Genomic DNA, 23,405 nt, shown 5'->3' on the forward strand with positions numbered 1-23,405 from the left:
ATCCATTATCATTTATTAAGACAGGCACTAGAAAGTATTTTATCTTGTTTTCTGGTAACCATTTCTGATTATGCCTCATTACTTGTACTCACTTAAAATCTCTTTGTAGTTAATAAACTTGTTTTATGTAATCCAACATGTTTAAATTGAAGTGGAGGTAACTCCATTTAAGGTAATAAGCGGTATATTATTCATTTAAGGAAATAGACTGGGTGCACGAGCTGAGATTAGGGTAAATCCATAGATATCTATTTCACGTACTGAGAAAGTCACTCTGCAAGGGAGCAGAGGGCCAAGCACAAAGTCTCTTTCACCGCGTTGCTGTCCAGATCAGTGAAGACTATGGATTCCTTTTATCTGATTATATTGTAGATAGCTTCATGTCCTCCATATAATACAAAAGACGACCATGGACATTATTTATGGCAAAGCCAGTTTATTAGGTTGCTGGGATTGTGCCAATGTTATTGTTTGTTTATAAAACCAGACAAAATAACATTTTATTTTGGTAGGATGAAAATACATATACAAAATATTCAGTACCTTGGACATCCTTTCTGTGAGTAGAACATTACTACAGCAAGTGAGGAAGCATACTGGATCCTGAATTCGAGACCACAGTCTCTAGGGCAGAAATATCAAAACATGCTTGGTGCTGAAAAGACTAGATTATACAGCTAAATATTATTTCATGTAGTTATGATTCAGGGCCCTTATTTACAAATGGTAAGTAATTTGCTTAAATGAAACTTATGATAGATTCCCAGCTGCTTATTACTGAGAGTTGAACATTTATATTGTGTCTACATGATTTATTGCCTTACTCTCAGTCCTCTGATTTTGGAATATTAAAAAATAAAAAAAGTAAGATTAGAAAGTTTGAAATACTTAATACTATACAAACACTTCAGATCAGTCCTTTGAAAGAGGATTAAGGACATAAGTGGAAAAAAAATCCTCCAGCAGGACTGTAAACCATATTTATTTGTAATACTACAAATATATTTAAGATCAATCCCTTCTTAAAAGTCATTAAGGTCCCTAGTGTTAAAAAGCTGATTATTTCTAGGACTATAAATCAAATTCTCTTTAAGGTCTGAAAAAGATAAAAACAGAGTTCCCTTTTTCAAGTATTGCATAAATAAAATTGTCACAGTTGTGGCTTTACAAAAATAGTTGGTTGGTTTCAAAATGAAAAAAAAAAAATCCTAAAAATCCTTAATCCCAATATGATTAGGTCAAATAGATCTTTCTAAATCTAGAATAAAGCCAGTGGATTTTCTCCTTCACGAACACAGCGTGTTATAATTACATCCTTTATTACTTTACATAGTTTGGTTAATACAATTTACTTGTTTCAGTTATTTACTATACTATAATATGACCATCAGGATAATAGTAGACAAAGCTCTAAAATGACCTTTGTGTTTAATTTCCAGTCAGCATCCTACAATACACATCCTAAGGAGAGTTCCTTATTTTTAAGTTTTTTCTGTGAACATGTAATAATCAAGCACACTATTGTTAGATCACTGCAGATAATGTTATATGCTGAATTAAGTTCCATGGCTTACATTCCCTTTTGATGTAACCATACAGTTATGTGCAATGCAGAATGCTTTCCAATATGAAACATGACCTTCAAACAAGCATACAAAAAACAACTGAAATGAAATGCTTGCAATACCAAGCAAAGCGAGAGGAAGCAGAGGATTCTAAAAATCCAACCCAGTTCACCTTACTTCTGCAAAAGAACTCTAAGGGGCTACTCAAGCAGGATTTAACCTGAAGATCTATTAAGGAAAATCTGTTTGAGGATGAACAAAATGACACAGTAGGTCTTCTGCATACTTAATTTATATGATTCTGTATTTACACGTTTTAAAGGATTTCCAGTTTCTCTGTTCTTTAAAGAGAATATATCATTCTACTATAATAGTGGGCAAGTGGGCATGAATTGAACACTATTTGGAAGTTTGTCACCAAGTTCAATTACAGAACATCTGCCTTCATATTTTTCCTGTCAGAGGCCAGTTTACTACTATTAAAACATAGTGGCCTTGACACTTTCAAAAGCTAAGGCACAGGTCTGTATGTGGCAACTGGGCATCAGAACTAGCACTTTTTCCAAAATACTTTAGTTCTTAAAATGCATAATAAGTTTCCTCTTCAAAATTACTTTTTCAGATTTTAAAAACAAAACGCAAGTCAGTACTTGTTTCTCTCAACCTGGCTCAAATTTTAGACTACAGGAGTACATTTATTTACCTTGAGATACACAATTCAGAGACAGCATATGTTCTTAAATGATCCAAGTGAAGAAATCTGAATTAGGTTGGAAGGTGTCATGATCGTTATGGCTGTCGATATTAGTCTGCCATCAGACACATACAATACACCATAAAATTATGTTATTTTGATGGGGGGGGAAGAAACATGCTGCAGAGTGATAGTTCTAACTCTACAACTATTCAAGTGTTGCGTGAAGTTGAACTCTTTCACTGAAATCACAGGAGCAACATGAACTCATGTGATGTTACTGCATAACAACATTCTGCAAACCCAATTCACTTTCTATGAGAGCAGTTTGATTTAGCTCTCCTCCTTATTCTGCAGCATATGAGTGCAGGAAATCCTGAATCAAATTAGAAATCTGGATACTCCCTCAAATCCCATCCCTGTGCTCTAACCAAATTATCTTTCATAAGAAGGATGCATGTGGGATAAAAATGTGCAAATTACAAAGAATTTATCATGTTTTAGGCTTTAAATAACTATCTGAGGGCAAGGACAGTCCGTAGATTCTACCCCCTTTGCCACGTATGAATAGCCAGGATTTGAGGTGAAATGACAAACTGAGACCAATGGTATTCCCCCACATTCACATTCTAGGTTGATCTTTATTGATGCCCCCTCCTTTCACAGCACACATCTACAGCTGCTTTGAGATGCAGTGGAAATGGGTAAGTCTTCTGTGTCATTATCCCAGACACCCATAAAACCAACACTTCGCAACACTCATCCTCTGTGAGCCGAAGATGTGAGTTCTTTGGCTAATCCAAAACTCTGGTATAATGCAGGAGAACCAATGAAATGCTAAACAAACAAAAATAAACAAACTGGATTATTAACCATACCAGCAGTGATGGAAATGCTCTCAAGCAGCAAGTACCTTAAGTGAACTTGCTGCATCAAAGCTTCATTTGAAAGTCTATTTTTCTGTATATGTACAGTGAAGCTTCAGTAATTGAGCTAGCAGAGTGCAGAGATACAAGTGTGGCACATCTACACAAGAAAAACACACATTAAAGTGCCAAAGAGATCATACATAATTGATACTAAAACCTGTCAAGATCATATTTTTAGAGTATTTGCAAACAAGACGAGGTGATAACTGCGTGAACACTGTGATCTAACACCAGCAGGTCATGGCAGGTTTTGGCTCAGGCTTTAAATGTATCTTATCGTTATCTGGGGGTTGACTAAGCATTAATGGCTTGTGGCTCTTCAACTTATGCGCCAGTGTCATAAATATGGCTTCCACATGGTCATTGTCATTGGGGTTTTTAGCAGAGGTTTCAAACAGTGGCATACTGTGAGTATCAGCAAACTTCTGAGCCAAGTCTGTAGGCACCTGAATAGCACTTCTCAGGTCACATTTATTTCCAACAAGAATCCGTGGTATATCACTGGCAAGCAAGTGCTGTTTGCATTCTTCTATCCATGATGGCAGACTATGAAAACTGGCAATGTTGGTCATATCATACACAAATACAACAGCATGTACATTCCTATAGTAGTGCTGCACCATGCTCTTTCTGAAGCGCTCCTGTCCTGCTGTATCCCACAGCTGGATCTAAAAGGGCAAAAAGGAACAGAGAAAACAAAAGCAGAACTGATTTCAATTCATGCTGGACAATGATATAAATCATTCTGAACTATGAAAACCACATAGGTCATCTCTGTATTAGTCATATTGTGAAGTTTACTTCTTGAAGAAAATTCTATTGCTCTTCACCGCAGTTTTTGAAGGTTACAAAATATTATGTAAATACTGTTTTCAGAGCCACCTGTTCATAATTAAAGATATGAAAAAATTAGTGTTGTGTTTAGCTTGATCACTGACACTGATATTTTGTAAAATCTTACATCAAAGAATATTGGAATGTGCAGTAATAAAAGCCTTTTTTTTTTTTTGAAGGAGCAACAAATATACATCTCTCAGCACACTTGTTATTTTGCTGAAGAGAGTTTCCTCCCCACTGTTAGTACTGAGCTGGTCAGAGGATAGAGCTCTGCATCAGACATGCTTCCACACCTACAATCTTTTCAATAATTGAATAAGGTAACATTTTCAAGGTATGGCCTTCAGGAGATTTGAGGGTTCAGAGTTAGGCATGCATAAAGCCAAGTTATCCACAATGGCAGATAACTGTATAGCTTGACTAGTTAACTGTAAATGTGTCATTCCCCTCTCCCTCTTTTTTTTTTTTTTTTTTTAATTTTTACATACATTTGTCAGTAGTGTACATAAAGAAAGTAGAGAAACTGAACTCTGGAACAAGTTCACACCATGTCTATCCACACTGAAGGTGGACTTCCTTTGTGCTCTATAATTGGTCAACATCAGGAGATCAAACTGGACTAAAATTTTTTCTTCCTTTAGTTTCCTCAGAAATTCCTCTGGAAAAACTACTTCTTACAGCATAAAAACAGATTTTCTATTTTTAACCATGTTTGTTTACTTGGTCCACTTTACAACACTTTTTTAAGATGTGAAAAATATTTGCAAACATTTTTCACATCTCAATAAGGGAAAGTAATATTTTCAAAATAAGATGTAACCATAAACCATAAAATTTGGCAGGGATTGATTAAGGTGCAAGTGTAGTACTGGAAACTAATTGTTTTTTTTTTAATTGACTAGGTTTTATACGTGCATCCCTTTAAGTTTCTTTAGTTTATACAGCATTTCTTTATAAAAATGCCAATAAAATGGTTTGGTTTTTTTTAAAACTAAGAGTCTGATTGTGCAGGAACTAGGACTCTTAAGAGGTCAATGGCACTTGACTTTCAGACTCACTACAAAGCTATGAGATGTAGTATGTGGAATAATATCTTACGCTGTTGCTAATAAAAATGTCCAGTTTAAATTTACTATTTAAAGTTACTTACAATAAAATTGTACATGGTACCATATGCTTTAGCTATGGGAACATTCAGTTATGGGGCAACTGGACTGAGCATAAATGAGAGATCACTTGATATGTCACATTTTATGCTGTTACTTCAGTGTTCCTCTTAACTGCTTTCCTGATATATGCAGAGTATTCTTGGAAAGGAGCCTATTATTGCAATTAGCACCTGAATTAAATGCAAGAAAGCTATTTTAAAAATTATTTCACTTTCCTTCTCCCTCCACTTCCCAATTATGATAGTGATTTGCAATTAAGGCTCAGAGAAAGAACATGGGTCCCTGCAGACTCAAGAATCCTCTTTTGAAAGGAACTGGCTGAATCATGAGATTAGGCTATCAGCTTTACACCTCTAATACACTAGTTTAAATCAAAACCAGGCTAATGTTGACCAATAAGTTGTCCTCTGAATAGACATCCTACAGAAGTTGGCAGGTTAAGTCCATTTCCTAAAGAAAAAGTACCAGCTTCATTATAGGCAGATAAGATTGCCCAACACTTTCCATTAAAAGACTCTGTTTGTAGTTACTTATAATTTTGCCAAATTTTAGCTAATAGGGCTGAAATTTTCCATGCCAGGTGGCTAAGGCTGAACTTTTTGAGGTTTCAATTAAAACTGTTCAAGCTGTTTCTGAGAAAGAGATTAGTGAAAAATATGTTGTCCACGTTACAAAATAAAAATCTTACAACTGTTCCATTGAGAAACGCTATTACTTCCATGCTTTGTAACAGAGATTTGAAGTTTGGAGGAAGAAAGGGGAAGGACTTCCCCCTGGTATCAGAGATGTGCATTTTGCCATTTTTGGAAATTCACACAAAACTGGCCAAGTTAGAAACCTCCAAAAAATTCCAAGCAGCACATGCTCAGTAGAGGTTAGAAAGAGCTTTGCTGCTCAATTCTCCCAAGATTCTACCTGCTCTGAGCATGCTCCATGCCCACAGTGCAACAGAGAACATTCCCTTGGGCTACAGGGGCTGAATAGGACTGCCCCTGCAACTACTTCTCCCCACTTCCATTGTAGTAAGCAGGCACCAGGGGCAGCAGACTCCTTGCTGTCAATTCTCCCACACTGGCACCAAGGCAGTGTGAGAAGGACATCACCTGACTCAAATGCAAAGGGGGTAAGGAGGCTGCACTGCTCTTGCCAAAGCTATACCTGTTTTGTGACTAAATACAACTGGATACCTAAATAATTTTTTTTCATTACAATTAAAGGACTTCAGTCTGGTATTTTTCTCTAAGACAAAGTTCACTAAACAACAGAACAGGGAGAGGATTCTCAGCTGAAGTCAATGGAGTTATGACAATCCACACTAGCTGAGGACCCACTCTGTTCTCTCTTACCCTTCATTTTTCCCAGAGGCTGGTTCAGAGGAAATTATTTTTAATGGCTATTTCTCAACTTTCCTGGGATCAGATTCTAGAGTTTGGCAAGAAAGCCTGAAAAGCCAAAAGATTTATGGAGGGTTTTCTTCATCTCAAAATAACGGCCGGTAAAATAGGTAGTTCCTATGCAGGGACAGAATATGGCTGAGGAGTTACAGAACAGCCTTATGATACACTATTAGAACACTAGATTTTAAAATTGACTTATTTACTTGGGCACGTGCAGAACTTGGAGAAACTCTCCCCCCAAAAGTGGAGATTACAAAAACTATACTAAGTGATAAAGTGACAGTGAAGATTTGGAGCAAAGAGGCAACCCAGAGCATTATTACTGTTCACTGATGCACTAGAGAAGGGGAAAAAAGTTTTATGAGAAGCTGCAATGTAAGGACAGTTTGTTTACTTGCAGCTATTTAGACTGTGGACCTGAAATTTATGAATTTACAATTATGTTTTTATATATATTCTTGATATGTTAGATCATGAAGCAGGTAAGAGGCTTTCTGTATCTCTAGTGCTGCACAAAGTTTTTCACTTTTATATATGCATTTCTTCTGTTAGCCAGTCAACTCTCATAGATACGCCAGTATTTATATGAGATTCTGCAGATTGTAGTCTGAGTGCTTTTTGTACTTTCCCCCTCCCATGCCCCTCCCAAACACAGCACAGATGATTAAAACACACTTTGAAAAATGCATATTGGCGGACTGATATTGAGACTATGATTCCATCATAATTTAAACAAACTGTCCATCAAGGGGTTGCATTTTTGTTCAATGTATGATGCAGCCAAGACACCCTTTGGACATTAAATCTGAGGAAAAAAAACCAACAACATGATAAAACTACTGAAGCTGAGGGATAGGTATTTAAACAATATGCTGACTTAACACCCTCCCCCACAAAGCTAAACTAAAGAGACTTGGAGTTGAATTAGAGGGGATGAGTATTCTTAAAAAAGGCTTCTTCACCATGAACAATTTGTATGCATTGTTTACACCAACTAAAAAATATAAATGGCCTTTTGATTAAAACAGTTCATGTATTTCTCTGCACCTCATTTTGCTTTGCAAATCAGTGAAGTGCTCTAAGGCATCAGATATGATTTATGGGATTTCCTCCTTTTTATTTCATTTGTGTCATTATTTACCTCAATTAAATAAAGAGTTAAGACAATGGGTTTCGATTGCTCAAATCAAATAGATGAAAAGTTAAAATTCAGAAGACCCTCATTTTTTGAGATAGCTTTAGTGCAGGGGTAGGCAACCTATGGCACACGTGCCAAAGGCAGCACAGGAGCTGATTTTCAGTGGCACTCACACTGTCTGGGTCCTGGCCACTGGTCTGGGGGGCTTTGCATTTTAATTTAAATTTAAATGAAGCATCTTAAACATTTTAAAAACATAGTTTAGTTATATATTATAGACTTAGAGAAAGAGACCTTCTAAAAACACTAAAATGTATTACTGGCACGCGAAACCTTAAATTAGAGTGAATAAATGAAGACTCGCACACCACTTCTGAAAGGTTGCCAACCCCTGCTTTAGTGCATATATCACATCAAGCACTGCTGCTTCAAAAAGACCTAAAAGTAATCAAGTCATTAGTCTACAATACAAATGTAACATGAACACTGGCTCCCCCTGTATTTTTTTTTTTTAATTCCCAGGGAAGAAAATCCTGTAGAAAAGAATTGTGCCTGTGTTACTACCAATGACACAGCATTTCCACAGCTACAGGGGAAGTGCTCAGTGCATGAGTAGCCAGCAAAAGACCAATCATCCAGCTACCTGGAGGAGAGGAGAACAGCAGCAGAGAGAAAGGGGATTGTAAACCTTTCCAGAGTAACAAGGGAAGAGTTCTATTTTTAGCAGCTCATCTAGGGCACAGCAAGAACAGCAGCCGTGCCTACTCTAGGAGAGCTCTGCAAAACACTCCTGCTGTGAACACAGCTTATACCAGTACAGCTGTGCTTTTACTAGCATAGCCTACTTCCTCCCTCCCCCCAGTGAAACAAGCTATAATGGTAAAAGCAGTTTTGCTGGTACAACCATGTCTGCACTAGAGGCTTTTGCCAGCATGGCTACTGTTGGTCAGAGATCTCACCTCTTCACACCAGGGACTGACCTGCTGGCATGACTATAAATCTGTAGTGTAGACATGGCTTAATAGATTGATTAGGCTCATGAGTTTCCCTCTCTGCTGCTCCAGCAGGCATTGCTTGAGAGGTGTTACCACCATACACAAGAAAATAAGTGGGCAGGAGCCAGAAAACAGAGAAACGGGTTGAGTTTAGGTAATTAAAAAAAAAGAAGAAAAGAAATATAAGAAGGGTCCTATGGATATGTACAGTATGATTGCACATGGAACCCTTCCTGCATGTGGCAATCCCTTGGCAGCCAAAACACTGGGACTGATCATAGCAAGTGGAAAAGACTTAATTAGAGCAGATCATCATACAGCTTCATGGGAATGGGATGAATGGAAGGTGTCTCCTGATTCAGAAGGTGGAGGACTGAAGGAACTGGTGTCCCCTGTACTTAGCCTCCTTTAAAAAAATATATACTGTAATACTATGGCCCTATGACCTACTAGAAGCATCTCAGAATTGAAGACCAGGCTGGATCCCCCACATTTCCTCAGCACCTATGAATACCTTATCAACAGTAAACACATCCACCACTTACATGGCACTGGGAAGGGGGAAGAGATGAGGGACAATATCCCTTTAGAAGTGAGAAAGAGATGTGATCTAGCTATGCAACCTGCCACATTCCAATGCTCAATTTCCCTCCTTTCTGCCCCTAGCTGTGTGACAATCTGAATGAAGTACATCTGTCATTGAAGAACATTACATTGATTGTTAAAAACTGACACTGAACACCTTGAGTTAACGTGTAAAACACCTCACACATCTCCACTGTCTTGTTATTAGATACAACCTTCATTTTCTGATATAGAATATTTGTAGAGTTCTCACTGTTGTTAAGTTGGTTGCATCAGAAATGATAGATCTTGAAACTGACATTAGAGATAAAGTATCCCAGTAAACAGAATCTTATCTTCTCCCCCTCTTGCACATCATCTTTGGGATTTATGTCTGCATTACAAAAGAAGCTTAATTTGGGAAACATTTCAGACCACTGTCAGACTAACTTGACAGCCTTAAGTCCAAATACACATTCCAGAACAGTGGCACACACCCACATGGCCTGAATGTTTGCATTTTACAGGGAAGATTGGTGATGCATCACTGTTAACATGTATGCAAAGCAAAGTCACAGTAAAAACTGACATCTCTCCCAGTAGATGGGTTTGGAAATCAAGTCACTTTTTAAAGGGCTAGTCGTGTCCTTTTTAACACCAGTCAGAGACCAAGCTAAGGGGTTGTCAGTTTCGTTACACCAGTGCACGTTTTCTAATACTGACAAGGGATTGTGCACAAACCACAATGATCAGACTTCTATAATATGGTTCCCTGATGCTTTGCTATTGAGATATGTCCCGAAGGGACTACAGATCCCAGCATGCAAGAGTCCAGCTTCAACTAGGCGGCATGACAGCCCCTTACGTTGGGCTTTAAGCTGCTCAGGTAGCCGCTTTGCACAGAGGACGGCAGCTCCCATTGAGCCTATCAGACAATTAGCCCGACGGCCATAGGAGCCCCAGGGCAGCCGCATTCACCCGCCGGGGGCCGACAGCCCAGAGGGCAGCAGGGGGTCCGGACGGCCCTGAAGCCCCGACGCCAGGAGGGAGCCGCTGCCGCTGGGGTGTCAGGGCCGGAGGGGGAGCGGGCGGGGCCGGGTGCCACACTGCGGCAGGACGGGAGGTCAGGGCGGCAGGAGGCCCGGGTATTCGTGCGGAGCCGAGCACAGCAGGGCCCGGCGGTACCTTGATGCGCTCCCCGTCGATGGTGACGGCGCGCTCGCGGAAGTCCACGCCGATGGTGGCCTCCGTGCGCTCCGGGAAGCGGCCGGCGCAGAAGCGGTAGGTCAGGCAGGTTTTGCCCACGTTCGAGTCCCCGATCACAATGATCTTGAAGATGCGGGAGCGCGCAGGGGGCAGCCCCCCAGGGCCCGCGCCGGAGTAGCTCAGCTCCAGCGAGGACTCCAGATCGGCTGCCGCCTCCATGCTCCTCCCCGGGGCCCGGATGGAACGGTTCGGGGACGGAGCCCCCGCCCCCGTGCGCGCGACCACCCGTTAGCCTCAGCGCGGCTCCTCACTGGCGCGCGCTCATTGCAGCGGCAGCCGCGGCAGGCCAAGGATCGGAGTAACAAGGCCCGCCCGCCCCTGCCACGTACGGTATTTGCCCCACTCCCGCCCAGGACGGGTCAAGCCTCTGATTGGCGGAGATGAGGAGACTTCCCGCGACAATCTCCCTCGGTAGCCGCAGCACCATTGTATTAGAAATATCGCGAGAAGTGGGATTAGGCGCGGGTGGGGCCCAGCCCCTTCTGCAAGGGTGGGTCGTGTAGGGGCGGCGCTGCGACTTTGAGGGTAACGGGGCAGACGCGGCCCGCGCAGGCATCGTCCTCCCCCTTCGTCCTGCCGGTGCCGCCCACCGCGGGTTGCGTCTCCTCCCGCCAGGCCGAGCCCGGCCGCGCGTCCTGCCCGCTGGAATAGCCCCGGGGTCGTGACAGTGATTAAATAACGCGCCCCAACCCTCCGGGGCTGTTGGCTCGCTAGGGTTGCCAGCCCTCCAGGAATTAAAGATTATGGCCAACCGAAGTGGGCAACCCTAGTCCCCGCCCCCACAATCATGGTGTGTCAGGGCTCCCATGCAAAGCGGGCCGAGGAGGTGGGTCCCGAGGTGGCGCAGTAAGGGGGCAGGGGAGTTAGGGGTGGTGGTCGGGGGCAGGGGTATGGATACGGGGCGGGGTGGTCAGAAGGCAGGGAACAGGAGTATTGAATGGGGGCAGGGGTCCAAGCAGGGCAGTCAGGAAGGAGAAAGGGGGTTGGATGGGGTGGTGGGGTTTTGGGGATGTCAAGGGGCAGGGGTGGTTGGATGGGACGGGCGCTGAGGGGGCAGTCAGGAGAGGGGGGTTGGATGGGATAGTGGGGGGCAGTTGGGCAGGGGATCTGGGGGCAGCTAGGGGACAGGGAGTGGGAGGGGGTGGATGGGGCAGGAGTCTCAGGGGAGCTGTCGGGGTGAGAAGCAAGGGGGGATTGGATAGCGGCTGGACCACACCTTGCTGTTTGGGGAGCACAGCCTCCCCTAACTGGTCCTCCATACAATTTTGGAAACCCGATGTGGCCCTCAAGCCAAAAAGTTTGCCCGCCTCTGCTTTAGACCATTGAAAGAAACTCCATTAGGTCAGTTTGAAAGAAGCTCTGATCTGGAGCCTGGATTACCCTGCTAAAACAAGAGTTTAGCAGCTGTTCAGCATGATTTGACCACACCTCAGTTAAAACTATTTGTTTTGGGAACGGCCAAATTGTGTTATAATTAGATTTCAGTTGCTGAGTTCTAAAACAGCGCTTTACAGCACTGCAACTTTCTCACTTGGGTGTGAAAACACCCCCCCCCTGGGCACAGCAAGTTACAGCGCTGTAAAGCGCCAGTGTAAACAGTGTCCCAGCGCTGTAAGCTAATCCCCACGGGGAGGTGGAGTACCTGCAATGCTGGGAGAGCTTTCTCCCAGCACTGGCACCGCGACCACCCTCGCACTTCAAAGCGCTGCCACGGGAGCACTCCCGCGGCAGCGCTTTGAAATTGCAAGTGTTGCCATACCCATAAATAGTTTTAATGTCAGCATCTATCAGATTCTTCAATTACAGTATCCGCAGGCCATCTAGTGGCCACACAATTTTTGACTCAATTCTAATTTTACAGCAATTGGGTGATCTCCCCACACTGTGCCCTTAAATGCTTTGTCAGCAAGCTCTCTTTAGAGATGAGGGAGAAGCCAGTAATCTAAACCTTGGTTTTATTGGCAATGAGGTCAACAGAAGTATCAACATTAGATGTTCTTGTCACTGGGAGTGGAAGTGGTAAGAGAGCCTGATTTTCCTTTTAATCCATGTACTAGTTGTCATTGCAGAGTAACTCAGCAATTCTCCCCCTGTGTGGCCCTCTTCAGGAGTTCCAGTCAGGACCTCAGCCATCGCCTGTCTCTGGGCAAGGGCCTTTGTCCCACTCCCCTCTGAAGGAAAGTGGGCTTAATGCTGCACAGTTTCCTGCTGGATGCCTCCAGCAAGCCAGTCTGCCTAAGGGGTTGTCTACACTTAACAGTGCTGTAGTGGCACAGCTGCACCAGTGTAGTGCTTAGTGAAAGAGAACTAAGCCAGTGTAGCGCTTAGTGAAGACATTATCTACGCTGACAGCACTGGTACTCCACCCCTCCAAGATGTAGTAACTATATTGATGGCAGAAACCCTCTCATCGACATAGCACTATCTACAGTGGGATGCAGGTCGGTATAACTTGCTCGGAGGTGTGGATTTTCCATACCCCTGAGCAGTAATGAGCTGGAGCTGGTTTGCACCAGTTTGCAAGACCCGGTTGTTAAATTTAGAAGGCAGTGTAGAACCAGTTGTTAAATGGGCCGGCGGGTGAGCAAACTCTAGTCCGCGGGCCACATCCAGCCCGTGGGACGGTCCTGTCCGGGCCGCCTTAGCTCCCAGCTGGGGAGGCTCCCCTGCTTCCTTCCCGCCTCACAGAGCCCCAGCAGGCCGTGCCGCCAGCGCCAGCACCCTGGGCAGCTTGGCAGCTCCTGCTGCTTTGAGCGGCATGGTAAGGGGGTGGGGTTGCGAGTTCCAGCAGACCGCACCGCATCCGTACACGCTGCCGTGAGCAGCATGGTAAGGGGGCCGGGCTGGGGCTGGGAGGAGGGGTTGGAGAAGGGGCAGGGAGTGGTTGGAGGGGGCGGAGGTTCTGGGGGGGGCGGTCGGGACGGGGAATAGGGGGTTGGGTAGACGTGGGAGTTCCGTGGGTCTGTCCAGGTGGGTGGGGGTTGAGGTAGGGGCAGTTAGGGGACAGGGAGCGGGGTGAGTTGGGTAATGGGTGGGGTCCTGGAGAGCAGTTAGGGTGGGGGGGTCTCAGGAGGGGTGGTCAGGGGACAAGGAGCAGGGGGTTTGATGGGTTGCAGGTTCTGAGGAGGGCAGTCGGGGGCAGGACATGGGTTGGGGTTGGATGGGTTGGTGGGGAGGGGATAGGGGAAAGACAGGTACGTAGGGCTTGTACTCACGGCGCGGTTCCCTACCGGGTCTTTGGCAGCACTTCGGCGGCGGGTCCTTCACTTGCTCCGGGTAAAGGACCAGCCACCAAAATGCCTCTGAAAGCCTGGAGCAAGTGAAGACCCCCGTGCCACCGAGGTGCTGCCGAGGACCCAGTAGGGAACCGGTTATTAGGATTTTGGGAGCTCATCACTGCCCCTGAGCGATGCAGTTGTAGTGACATAAGTTTGTAGCGTAGCCCAGGGCTAAAGGCTTCACGTTTCACTTTAATGACTTTTAAAAAATACTGACCTGCTCTTTATACTCTTGTCAACTAAACTATTAGAAGAGAAAACAGTTTACTTATCCTCTTAAAATGTAATTCATTTATGGGAAGAAAAGTTTCCACTCCATAAAGGAATACTGTCAATTGGGAAAGTTTTAAGATAGACTAATTTCAAAATCCAAGCTTCACATCTTTATCACGCCATGTATGCACAACTGCTAAAGGTCAGAACACTGTTCTTTGTATGTCTCTTTCAATAAATAATACTGTTTAGTCCATCTGGCAGTTGCACAACAAGATAAAAGTTATGTTTCTATAAGTTATAGCTAGACTTATGGGAAATGGGCAGCTTGGGTTTTCAGGGATTCATGGGAATATTTGCTTTAGTTTCAGTCTGCTTGGGACCATGCCTGCCTGAGTTTTTGGGTGTTCAATCCCCAAATTCCAAGCTCAGTCAAAACATCTGCATTTCACTTGATTTTGCATGAAAACCATGCAAGTCCAAAACTATATCGTTTTGTTGGGAAAGGTATGAGTTTGCCTGCGATTTCCACAACAGGTTTGCAAACTTTAGGCTAAGTTTCAAGATCCTGTGCTTGCTTCCATGAAGTCAATGGCCGAATTCCCATTGACTTCAATGGGTGCAGAATCAGGCACCAAGTTGTGTTGTTTAGAGTTTCATAAAGGTTGCACAACTTTTATGAAATATGAGGCTCTTTTTGCTGTTTTATTTCTTAGATAAAAACAAATATTTCTAATCTACCTCATCTATAAATTAAGATCAACTAATTTTGGAGATAAACATGAGGTACCACCATTCATTTGAAAGTGAAATAAACCATTTGGTTTTTTAAGCATCTTTCTAATGTAAGCTTTAACATTTTTTCATTATTTTGGGGCACCTGCACCCAAGGAGTGAAGTTCTGGAACAGCCTTCCAAGGGGGGTAGTGGGGATAAGAAACCTAACTTGTTTCAAGATTGAGCTTGATAATTTTATGGAGGTGATGGTATGATGAGGTTGCCTACAATGGCATATGGCTAAGGTGGTGTGTTTGTCATGGAAGTCACGGGAGTCACGGATTCCGTGACTTTCCGTGACCTCTGTGACTTCTGCAGCAGTCAGTGTGGCTGGCTCTGGGCTGCCTGAGCAGTTCAGGCAGCTCCCTGAGCCCCAGTCCCAGCACCCACAGTGCCCCCGGACCGCCCCCCAGAGAATCCACAGCCCTCTGACCCAAGTTTTAGTTAGGCGTATATAGTACAAGTCATGGACAGGTTATAGGCCATGAATGTTTGTTTACTGCCCGTGACCTGTCCATGACTTTTACTAAAAATACTAAAAATTGCAGAAAGCTCTGAGTTACTACAGAGAATTCAGTCCAAGAAGTCTGACTGGTGGGTCTTGCCAACATGTTCAGGGTCTAACTGACCACTATATTTGGGCTTGGGAAGGAATTTTCACCCAGGTCATATTGGCAGAGATCATGGGGTTTGTTTATTTTTTGCCTTCCTCTATAGTATGTGGCAGGGATGACGTGCTGGTTTGAACTAGAGTAAATGGTGGATTCTCTGTAACTTAAAGCTCCCTTGTTTGGGCTGTATAGAGAGCACCTTCTCTAGCAAGGGAAAACTGACTAGTTGTTTATGTGTTTGTTTGATAATCTGAATATCTAAAGTCTTATCATGCAGCTTAACTGGGATTTTATTAAGTGGCATGATTGATGACAGTTAATACAGAATCATATTGTGTTCTAGCTACAGCGCTTTCTGAAGATCAGCCTCTGAAAAAAAGATAGTCCAGGCTGAGAAGAAGATATGGCTTTCTTCTGAACTCTGTTTGCCTTTACATTCTATTTATCTAGAGTGATTAAAATAGTTTTGATTGATTGCTACAATATGTTGTATAATCCCAGATATTATACTGAATAGGAGGCAATTTTCCTAAAAGAGAGAACTTTATTAATTGCAGTCTGACAGCATAGACAATGTACCAGCTGTACCATTATGTACAGATATGTTCATCTTCAAGGTGAAATTTCCCCATTTTGCAGTCTTTTAAACTTATTTTATTACTATTTTATTGTAGCTGAATTTGCCAGTTGGCACCAAAGCTGCCTTATTAGTAGAAAGAGCATTTTGGCTTCATTTTAAAATAGGCTGAAATCCTAAAACAGTAGAAAAATCATTCTGCTGAGTTGGACTGTGGGGATTATTCTGATTCTTTTGTTAGCATATTTGAGGAGAAAATTATAAAGATAGGGTCAGAGCCTCCTTATTTAAAGGTAACAAATAAGAACAGGATAGGACTGTGTCATAAGTAATTCACAAAACAAATATTGAACTGCACAAAGTACAAACTTATACTCTGGTACTGCAAACTCTTACTTATGCACATAGTCCTTGAGATCACTGGCACTACTTACATGAGCAAGGGTTTGTAGTATTTAGTTAAATAATCCATATCAATTCAACCAGTACATCTACTTGATATCAGAGGTTATTTTTTGTATTTCAGTAGCACATAGAGACCAGAGAAGAGTTACTTTTTCCATAACTACTGTTCTTTGAGATGTGTTGCTCATGTCTATCATAGATTATTAGGGTTGGAAGGGACCTCAGGAGATCATCTAGTCCAACCCCCTGCTCAAAGCAGGACCAATCCCCAACTGGCCTCCTCAAGGATTGAACTCACAACCCTGGGTTTAGCAGGCCAACGCTCAAACCACTGAGCTAGCCCTCCCCCCTATTCCACAGTAGGTGTGCGTGCTCGCCATGTGTACCAATGCCGAAAGTTTTTCCCCTAGCAGTACCTGTGTGTGTGTGTGGGGGGAAGAGCGCCCCCCACAACCCCTGGAGTGGCGTCTGCCTGCTGTGGTATAAGGGGAGGTGCGCGCTCCCCCCACCCTCATTTCTTTCTTGCCAGACAACTCCAGCAGCAGGGAAGGAGGGCGGGACATGGAACACACATGAGCAACACATCTCGAAGAACACCAGTTACAGAAAGGGTAACTGTCTTTTCTTCTTTGAGTGACTGCTCATGTGTATTCCACATTGGATGATTCCAAGCTGTATCTGCTGGAGGTGGGTAGGAGTTCACAAGTTCTCAGGATAGAGTACCGCCCTGCCGAACCCAGCGGCATCCCTGGTTTGGGAGACTATTGCATAGTGCGAGGTGAATGTGTGAACTGAAGACCACATGGAGGCCCTACAGATGTCCTGAATGGTGACGTGGGCCACAAAGGCAGCGGACGAGGCCTGCACCCGCATCGAGTGTGCCTTAACAATAGGTGGCAGGGGAACACCTGCCAGCTCATAACAGGAGATGTACCAACTGTGGTACTGCCTTCGAGACGAGGACCGTTGGCGATGTCTGCCACGGTCCCGTCTGTGCTCGCTCCATGAAGACGAGTGGTGCCAGGAGTCCTGATCAGATGGCACCCATCCAGATAGTCTGGCCGGTGTCGAGGACGATCCACAAGGACTGAGTCCTGAATGGTCACTGGGCAGCGTTGCGAACATTCCCTCGACCAAGACCAGTACCGGGCTGGTGGTGACTGTGGCGATCCCAGCGGTGGCTTGCCTCTGGAGCATGGGGCCAACATTGGTGGCACTCCTGGCACTGGCATGGACATGGCATCTTAGCCACCTGGAGGGCTTTGGGCATAGATGGCATCCAGACCTCTGGAGAAGCCTGCTCCAAAGGGGCCGGGCTACTTTGCTCCCCGTGAGTCAGAGGCCTGGGGACCGAGGGCTACCTGATACGGGTCTAGTCTCTGTCCCAGACTTCCCTCAGTGCCGTTGCAAAGAGGGAGTCTTCCCAGTCCTCTTGGCCTGCCCTGGGGAAGGGGAGCAGTGTCAACTAGTTGAAGGTACAAGAGGGTCTCCGTGCACCAACACCACGGTACCGGATCGGAGCAGCATACTGGAGTCGGGGCCAGCACCGACTCCATCAGGATGGCCCAGAGTCTAATGTCCCTTTCTTTTTCAGTTCGGGACTTGAACGGACTTGAAAATCTTACACCTTTTGCTGATATGGGTTTCTCCCAAACAGCACAGACAGTCTGTTTGCGGGTCATTCCTTGGCACAGAACGCCTACAGAAGCTGCATGACTTAAATCCTGGGCCTCACTAATTACACTTCACTGAAAGCTAAACTGGCTACAGGTACTACTGAATGGACAGTTCTGGGGACAAGTTGCAGCAAGGCTGGAGCTGAGCAGTTCCGATGCAGCTTCACTGGTGGCAAGAAGGAACTGAGGGTGGGGGGGGGTGCGCCAGGCAGGTGCCACTCCAGGAGTTGTGGGGGGCACTCCCCCCTGTGGGTACTGCTAGGGGAAATACTTCCGGCACCGGTGCACATGACAAGCACGCACACCTACTGTGGAATACACATGAGCAATCACTCGAAGAACCACCCCATTGTGGCAGGCACTGTACAAACAAGTATAATAGATGGTCCTTGGCCTGAAGAATTTACAAACTAAAGTGTAAGACAAGTGACATGATGCAAAAATCGTAAAAATGTAGAACTGGAATGGACCTCAGTAGATCATCTAGTCTAGTCCCCTGCACAGAGGCAGGACTAAATATTATCCAGACCATTCCTGACAAGCGTTTGTAAGGAAAAATAAACTATGGGAATTTTTCCAAGCCAAATAGGTCCATTTTGCAGTAAAGCAAAGATGCATACACAGCTAAAATGTGCCAAAATATAATTTCAGTTTTGTAATAAGACACTGGAAATGAAGACACTGCAAATAAAATGAAGTGAAAATGCTAAATCGTGGATGTTGCTTACTGGAATCCTGCAACAACAAACAACAACAACAACATCATCCAAATAGCTAAAAGGCTAGAACAGGGGTAGGCAAGCTATGGCACGCGTGCCAAAGGCGGCATGCGAGTTGATTTTCAGTGGCAATCACGCTGCCCGGATCCTGGCCACCAGTCTGGGGGGCTCTGCATTTTAATTTAATTTTAAATGAAGCTTCTTAAACATTTTAAAAACCTTATTTACTTTACATACAACAATAGTTTAGTTATATATTATAGACTTATAGAAAGAGGTCTTCTAAAAACGTTAAAATATATTACTGACATGCGAAACCTTAAATTAAGAGTGAATAAATTAAGACTCATCACACCACTTCTGAAAGGTTGCCGACCCCTTGGCTAGAACTTTATAAAAAGGCCTTGAATTAAATGAAAAAGATATCTGGTAAAAAACATAGACAATTCTATATTCTGCAAGAAAAACAAATATAATGGAATGACTGTTTTGGAGATTGAGAAGAATATTTTGATTTTACATTTTCTTTTTTCCAAGCAATGCACCTGATCAAAGCAATTACTTAGGAAGAGCTTTCCCATTCTAATGTGAGTTGCCTACACTAGCAAGCACAGACCTGCAACAACAGTGGTGTTCTGGTGCAGATGAGAAGGCATCGATCTCGTTTCCGAGAGGCTTAGGAGCGAATCAAATACCACAAAGGTCCTGGAAATTTACAAGGTAGGAAGAGATCATGGTCTAGTTGTAGGTGTGCTACTAGACAAAAGTGATAGTGGATTGATTGGTTATCAGATCCACCTTCGAGATGCCCCATTTTTTCTGAAGACACTACACATCTGTTTATAATACAATTTGTATAAAGGCAATATTTGTACAAGTCACAGCTGAATACAGCTCTTTTGTGACAACCGGCTACTTGTATCTACAAATCAGATAAGAAAGGAGTTGTCCACCCATATATAATGTAGTGATTTATTTTTAGGCCACAGACTTTTTTTTTGCGCTACAGAAGTGTCTATAGTCAGTAAAAAATCTTCAAATACACATGTGCAATTCAGACCATTGTACATTTAATAAAGTTGTCTTCATATTAGTATTTTCACATACCAGAACAAATGTCACTTAACAGCAAGAGCAGGATATCTGGTCTGGATGCTGGGCTTCTATTCCTAATTCTGCCACAGTCACTGAACAGCTTGGGCCAGATCAATTGAGTTGTATGTCTCAGTTTCTGCATCTTTTACTGAGGGATAGCAATATTCACATACCTTTCCAATTGTGCTGTGAAGAAGTTACTCACCGTGGGCCATAATGATGGTTCTTCAATGTGTGTGTCCCTGTGGGTGCTCCAAGGGTGTGCTTGAGTCCCTACACTGCTAATCGGAGAACTTTGGTAGCAGCGTCCGTTAGGCCTGCATATGTGCTGTCTCTTGTTGTGCCCCACCCTGAGGCTAGCCAGCATGTGTGGGCTAACCCCTGCAGTTCCTTCTCTACCTCAAAGTCATTGACAAGAACTCTGAAGTAGAGGGGAGGAGGGTGGGTTGTGAGGCACCCATAGGGGGACACATCTCAAAGAACCTTGTTACTCCACAAGGTAACTACTTCTTTAAGTAGCATCTCCCTGGGAGCGCCACTGTAGGTGACTCCTGAGCAGTATCCCTACTGGAGGGCTGGGGCTTCGGAGTCGAGTCAGATACAGATGACAGTACTATGGAACCAAAGATGGCATTGGAAGCATATTCCCCAGTAATCACAGAGTGTTCTGCGAAGGTGTGGACTGATGCCCACATCGCTGCTCTACAGATTTCTGAGACAGGGACTCTAGTAGAAGGCAGCGGATGAGATGGACCTCATGGAGCGCGTGTGAATAGTATCCGGAGATGTCATGTTGTGAATCTGATAACATTGTCTAATGCAGCCCGAGACCCACTTAGAGAGTCTCTGGGCCAATATCGCTGAGCCCTTGGCTCTTTCCACACTAGAGAGGAAAAACTTAGGAGACGTCCTGAAATACTTTGTCCTATTCAGGTAAAAGGCCAGGGCCCTCCTGACATCTAGTTTGTGCAGTGTAGCCTCCCTGATTCATGGTGAGGCTTGGGGTAAAAAGTCAGAAGGTGAATCAATTGGTTCACGTGGAACAGGGAGATTACCTTAGGGATGAATTTTGGTTGTGGCCTGAGCTTACCTGGTCCTCAATGAATACTGTGTAGGGGGATGTGTCATCAGAGTTGCTTTTTCTCCTATTCTCCTAGCTGATGTGATTGCTATCAGGAAGGTTGTTTTCATTGACGGGTATGTAAGCAAACAGGTGGCCATAAGTTTGTAGGGAGGTCTAGTCAGGCCTTTCAACACCAGGTTTAGATCCCATGTAGGCTTGGGCTGTCAGGGTTGTGGAAAAAGGTTTATTATACCCCTGAGGAACCATTTAGTGGTTGGGTGAGATAGCACTGAGTACTCTTCTACTTGTTGGTGGAAGGCTGCTATAACCATTAGGTGGACCCTGAGCAAACAGAGATTGTCCAGATTTTTTTTTTTTTTAAGAGTCAGTACATGGTGTAAGATTGTTGGAAGGGTCGCAGATGTCAATGAGATTTTCTGGGAATTGTACCAAATCCAAAATCTGGACCACTTCTGTAGGGAAGTATGGTGTGAGGACTTTCTATAGCATAATAATACCTTTTGTACCTTCTTTAAGCATGAGCACTCTATGAAGGAGCCAGGCCTTGAGGTGAAGAATGACGAGGCTGGGATGCAGAGTGTGTCCTTTGTTCTGTGAGAGGAGGTAAGGAGTGGATCAGAGAGAGATTGGTGGGCACATTGCAATTTGTGACAGACAAGGGTACCAAGTCTGTCTTGGCCAAGTGGGAGCAATCAATATGATGTGCTCTCCTTCCCTTTTTATTTTCAACAGGACTTTTGCCAGGAGGGGGAATGGAGGAAAGGCATAAAGAATGCTCCTGTCCCAGGGAAGAAGAAAAGCATTGCCTAGGGTGTGTTGCCCTATCCCTGCTCTGGAGCAGTAGCATGGACATTTCTTGTTCCAGTGAGTACCAAACTGGTCTGCGGTCACTGTCCCCCAGCATCTGAATAGGTCGTGAAATACTCTGGGTTTATTTCCCATTGGTGGTTGTGTGGGAACTTGCTACTTAAGCCTGGTTTACACTCCCAGTTTAGGTCGAATTTTGTAGTATTACATCGAATTAACCCTGCACCCTTCCACACAACGAAGCCATTTACTTCAACATAAAGGGCTCTTAAAATTGATTTCTGTACTCCTCGACGAGGGGAGTAGTGTCGAAATTGACATTGCCAGTTCGAATTAGGGTTAGTGTTGACGCAATTCGATAGTATTGGCCCCTGGGAGCTATCCCACAGTGCACCATTGTGATCGCTCTGGACAGCAATCTGAATAGCTCCGTGAATTGGTGCGGTGCCGTGAACTAGATCGGTGCCATGAGTCCAACCAGCATTGTGAGTATGACTGACGCCACGAGAGGGAATGGCGTCAAGACTGCAAGTGTCACTGGGACTGCGAACGGCATTGGTAGCGGGGATGGATCCAAGAGTGGGACCGGTGCCACATTTCCACCTGAGAAGTCGACGGCCAGATCAGAGATGGTTTGCCGGAGGAAGGTACCACACAAACAGGAGCCGCTGCCATAGTTTGTGGTGAAGTTAACTGTCAATGTGATGAGTTCCTGTGCCGCTGCAAAGGCTTCTGGCGTCGATGGGAGCCGGGGCTCGACCACACTATGAGTCAGGGAGCCCGTGTGCGCCAGACTTGTCTCTTCTCTTGGTGCCGGAGTTAACAATGCCGACATCAGTGCCTGAACTCTCAATAGCTCTGCCACTGGACGTGACTCCGAGGGTGGTCTCGGGGCGCTGGCGACTGCTGAAATGGACAACTATCTCTGGCCTGCGGTGCCACTTTTGACCAGGCAAATGAGACCAGTGCCATACCAGTTGCAGTATTGGGTAACTTCGGTGCCATGGGTGTCTGTTAAGAGTCCACCTGTGGTGCAGTACCTATTGCTGCCACTGGGATACTGTGCATCAAGGCGCTTGGTGACAGGTCTTGGTGCACTGCTGGGGGATCTGGGCTAAGAGCTGCCTCCATTAAAAGCTGCTTCAATCCCGCTCCTTCTTGGTTCGGGGCCGGAATCCCTTGTAAATTTTATACTTGTCTGCCTGGTGGGACTCCCCCAGACACTTCAGGCAGGAGTTGTGGAGGTTGCCCATTGGTATTGGCTTAGCACAGGCTGAACAAGGCTTAAAGCCTGGAGCCTTGGCCATGAGCTCAGGTGGGGAGGAGGGGGAGGGACCCTTTCCAACTCATTACTCTTAAGTATGTATACAACTACACTAAAACTACAACTATAACAATAACTACAGAAGAGAGAAACACTAGGGAGAGTGGAGAACAGCGAAGCCGTACTCCACAGTTCCAATGACCGCCATGAGAGGTAAGAAGGAACTGAGGGGGTGCTGGGTGGGCTAGGGTATATATCCAGTGCCACGAAGGTGCCACTCCAGGAGGCTCCACAGCTGACCTATCAGGTGTTGCGAAGGTAAAAATTCTCTGATGATCGTGCACG

At 44.5% G+C, this 23,405-nt stretch overlaps 1 protein-coding gene and 1 long non-coding RNA gene across 5 annotated transcripts; one reads left to right on the top strand and one right to left on the bottom strand.

Moving 5' to 3' along the window:
• Nucleotides 1-412: 412 nt before the first annotated feature.
• Nucleotides 413-10,858, bottom strand: RAB33B (RAB33B, member RAS oncogene family). The gene is made up of 2 exons (XM_030563764.1): nucleotides 10,474-10,858; nucleotides 413-3,856 (listed from the first exon to the last, which is right to left on the bottom strand). The coding sequence occupies exons 1-2, from the start codon at nucleotides 10,711-10,713 to the stop codon at nucleotides 3,413-3,415; spliced, it is 684 nt and encodes a 227-aa protein (XP_030419624.1). The 5' UTR covers nucleotides 10,714-10,858; the 3' UTR covers nucleotides 413-3,412.
• On the top strand, nucleotides 10,485-22,078 carry LOC115652130. 4 transcript variants are annotated; one of them, XR_004000556.1, is made up of 4 exons: nucleotides 10,531-10,569; nucleotides 19,348-19,530; nucleotides 21,506-21,592; nucleotides 21,722-22,078. It is a non-coding gene; the product is annotated as an uncharacterized LOC115652130 (long non-coding RNA). The 4 variants fall into 4 exon arrangements; XR_004000555.1 differs by lacking the exon at nucleotides 10,531-10,569 and adding an exon at nucleotides 13,766-14,247; XR_004000557.1 differs by lacking the exon at nucleotides 19,348-19,530 and having other exon boundaries at nucleotides 10,485-10,569.
• Nucleotides 22,079-23,405: the final 1,327 nt, after the last annotated feature.

This window comes from Gopherus evgoodei, chromosome 5 (assembly GCF_007399415.2).
Source record: "Gopherus evgoodei ecotype Sinaloan lineage chromosome 5, rGopEvg1_v1.p, whole genome shotgun sequence".
NCBI lineage: Eukaryota > Metazoa > Chordata > Testudines > Testudinidae > Gopherus > Gopherus evgoodei.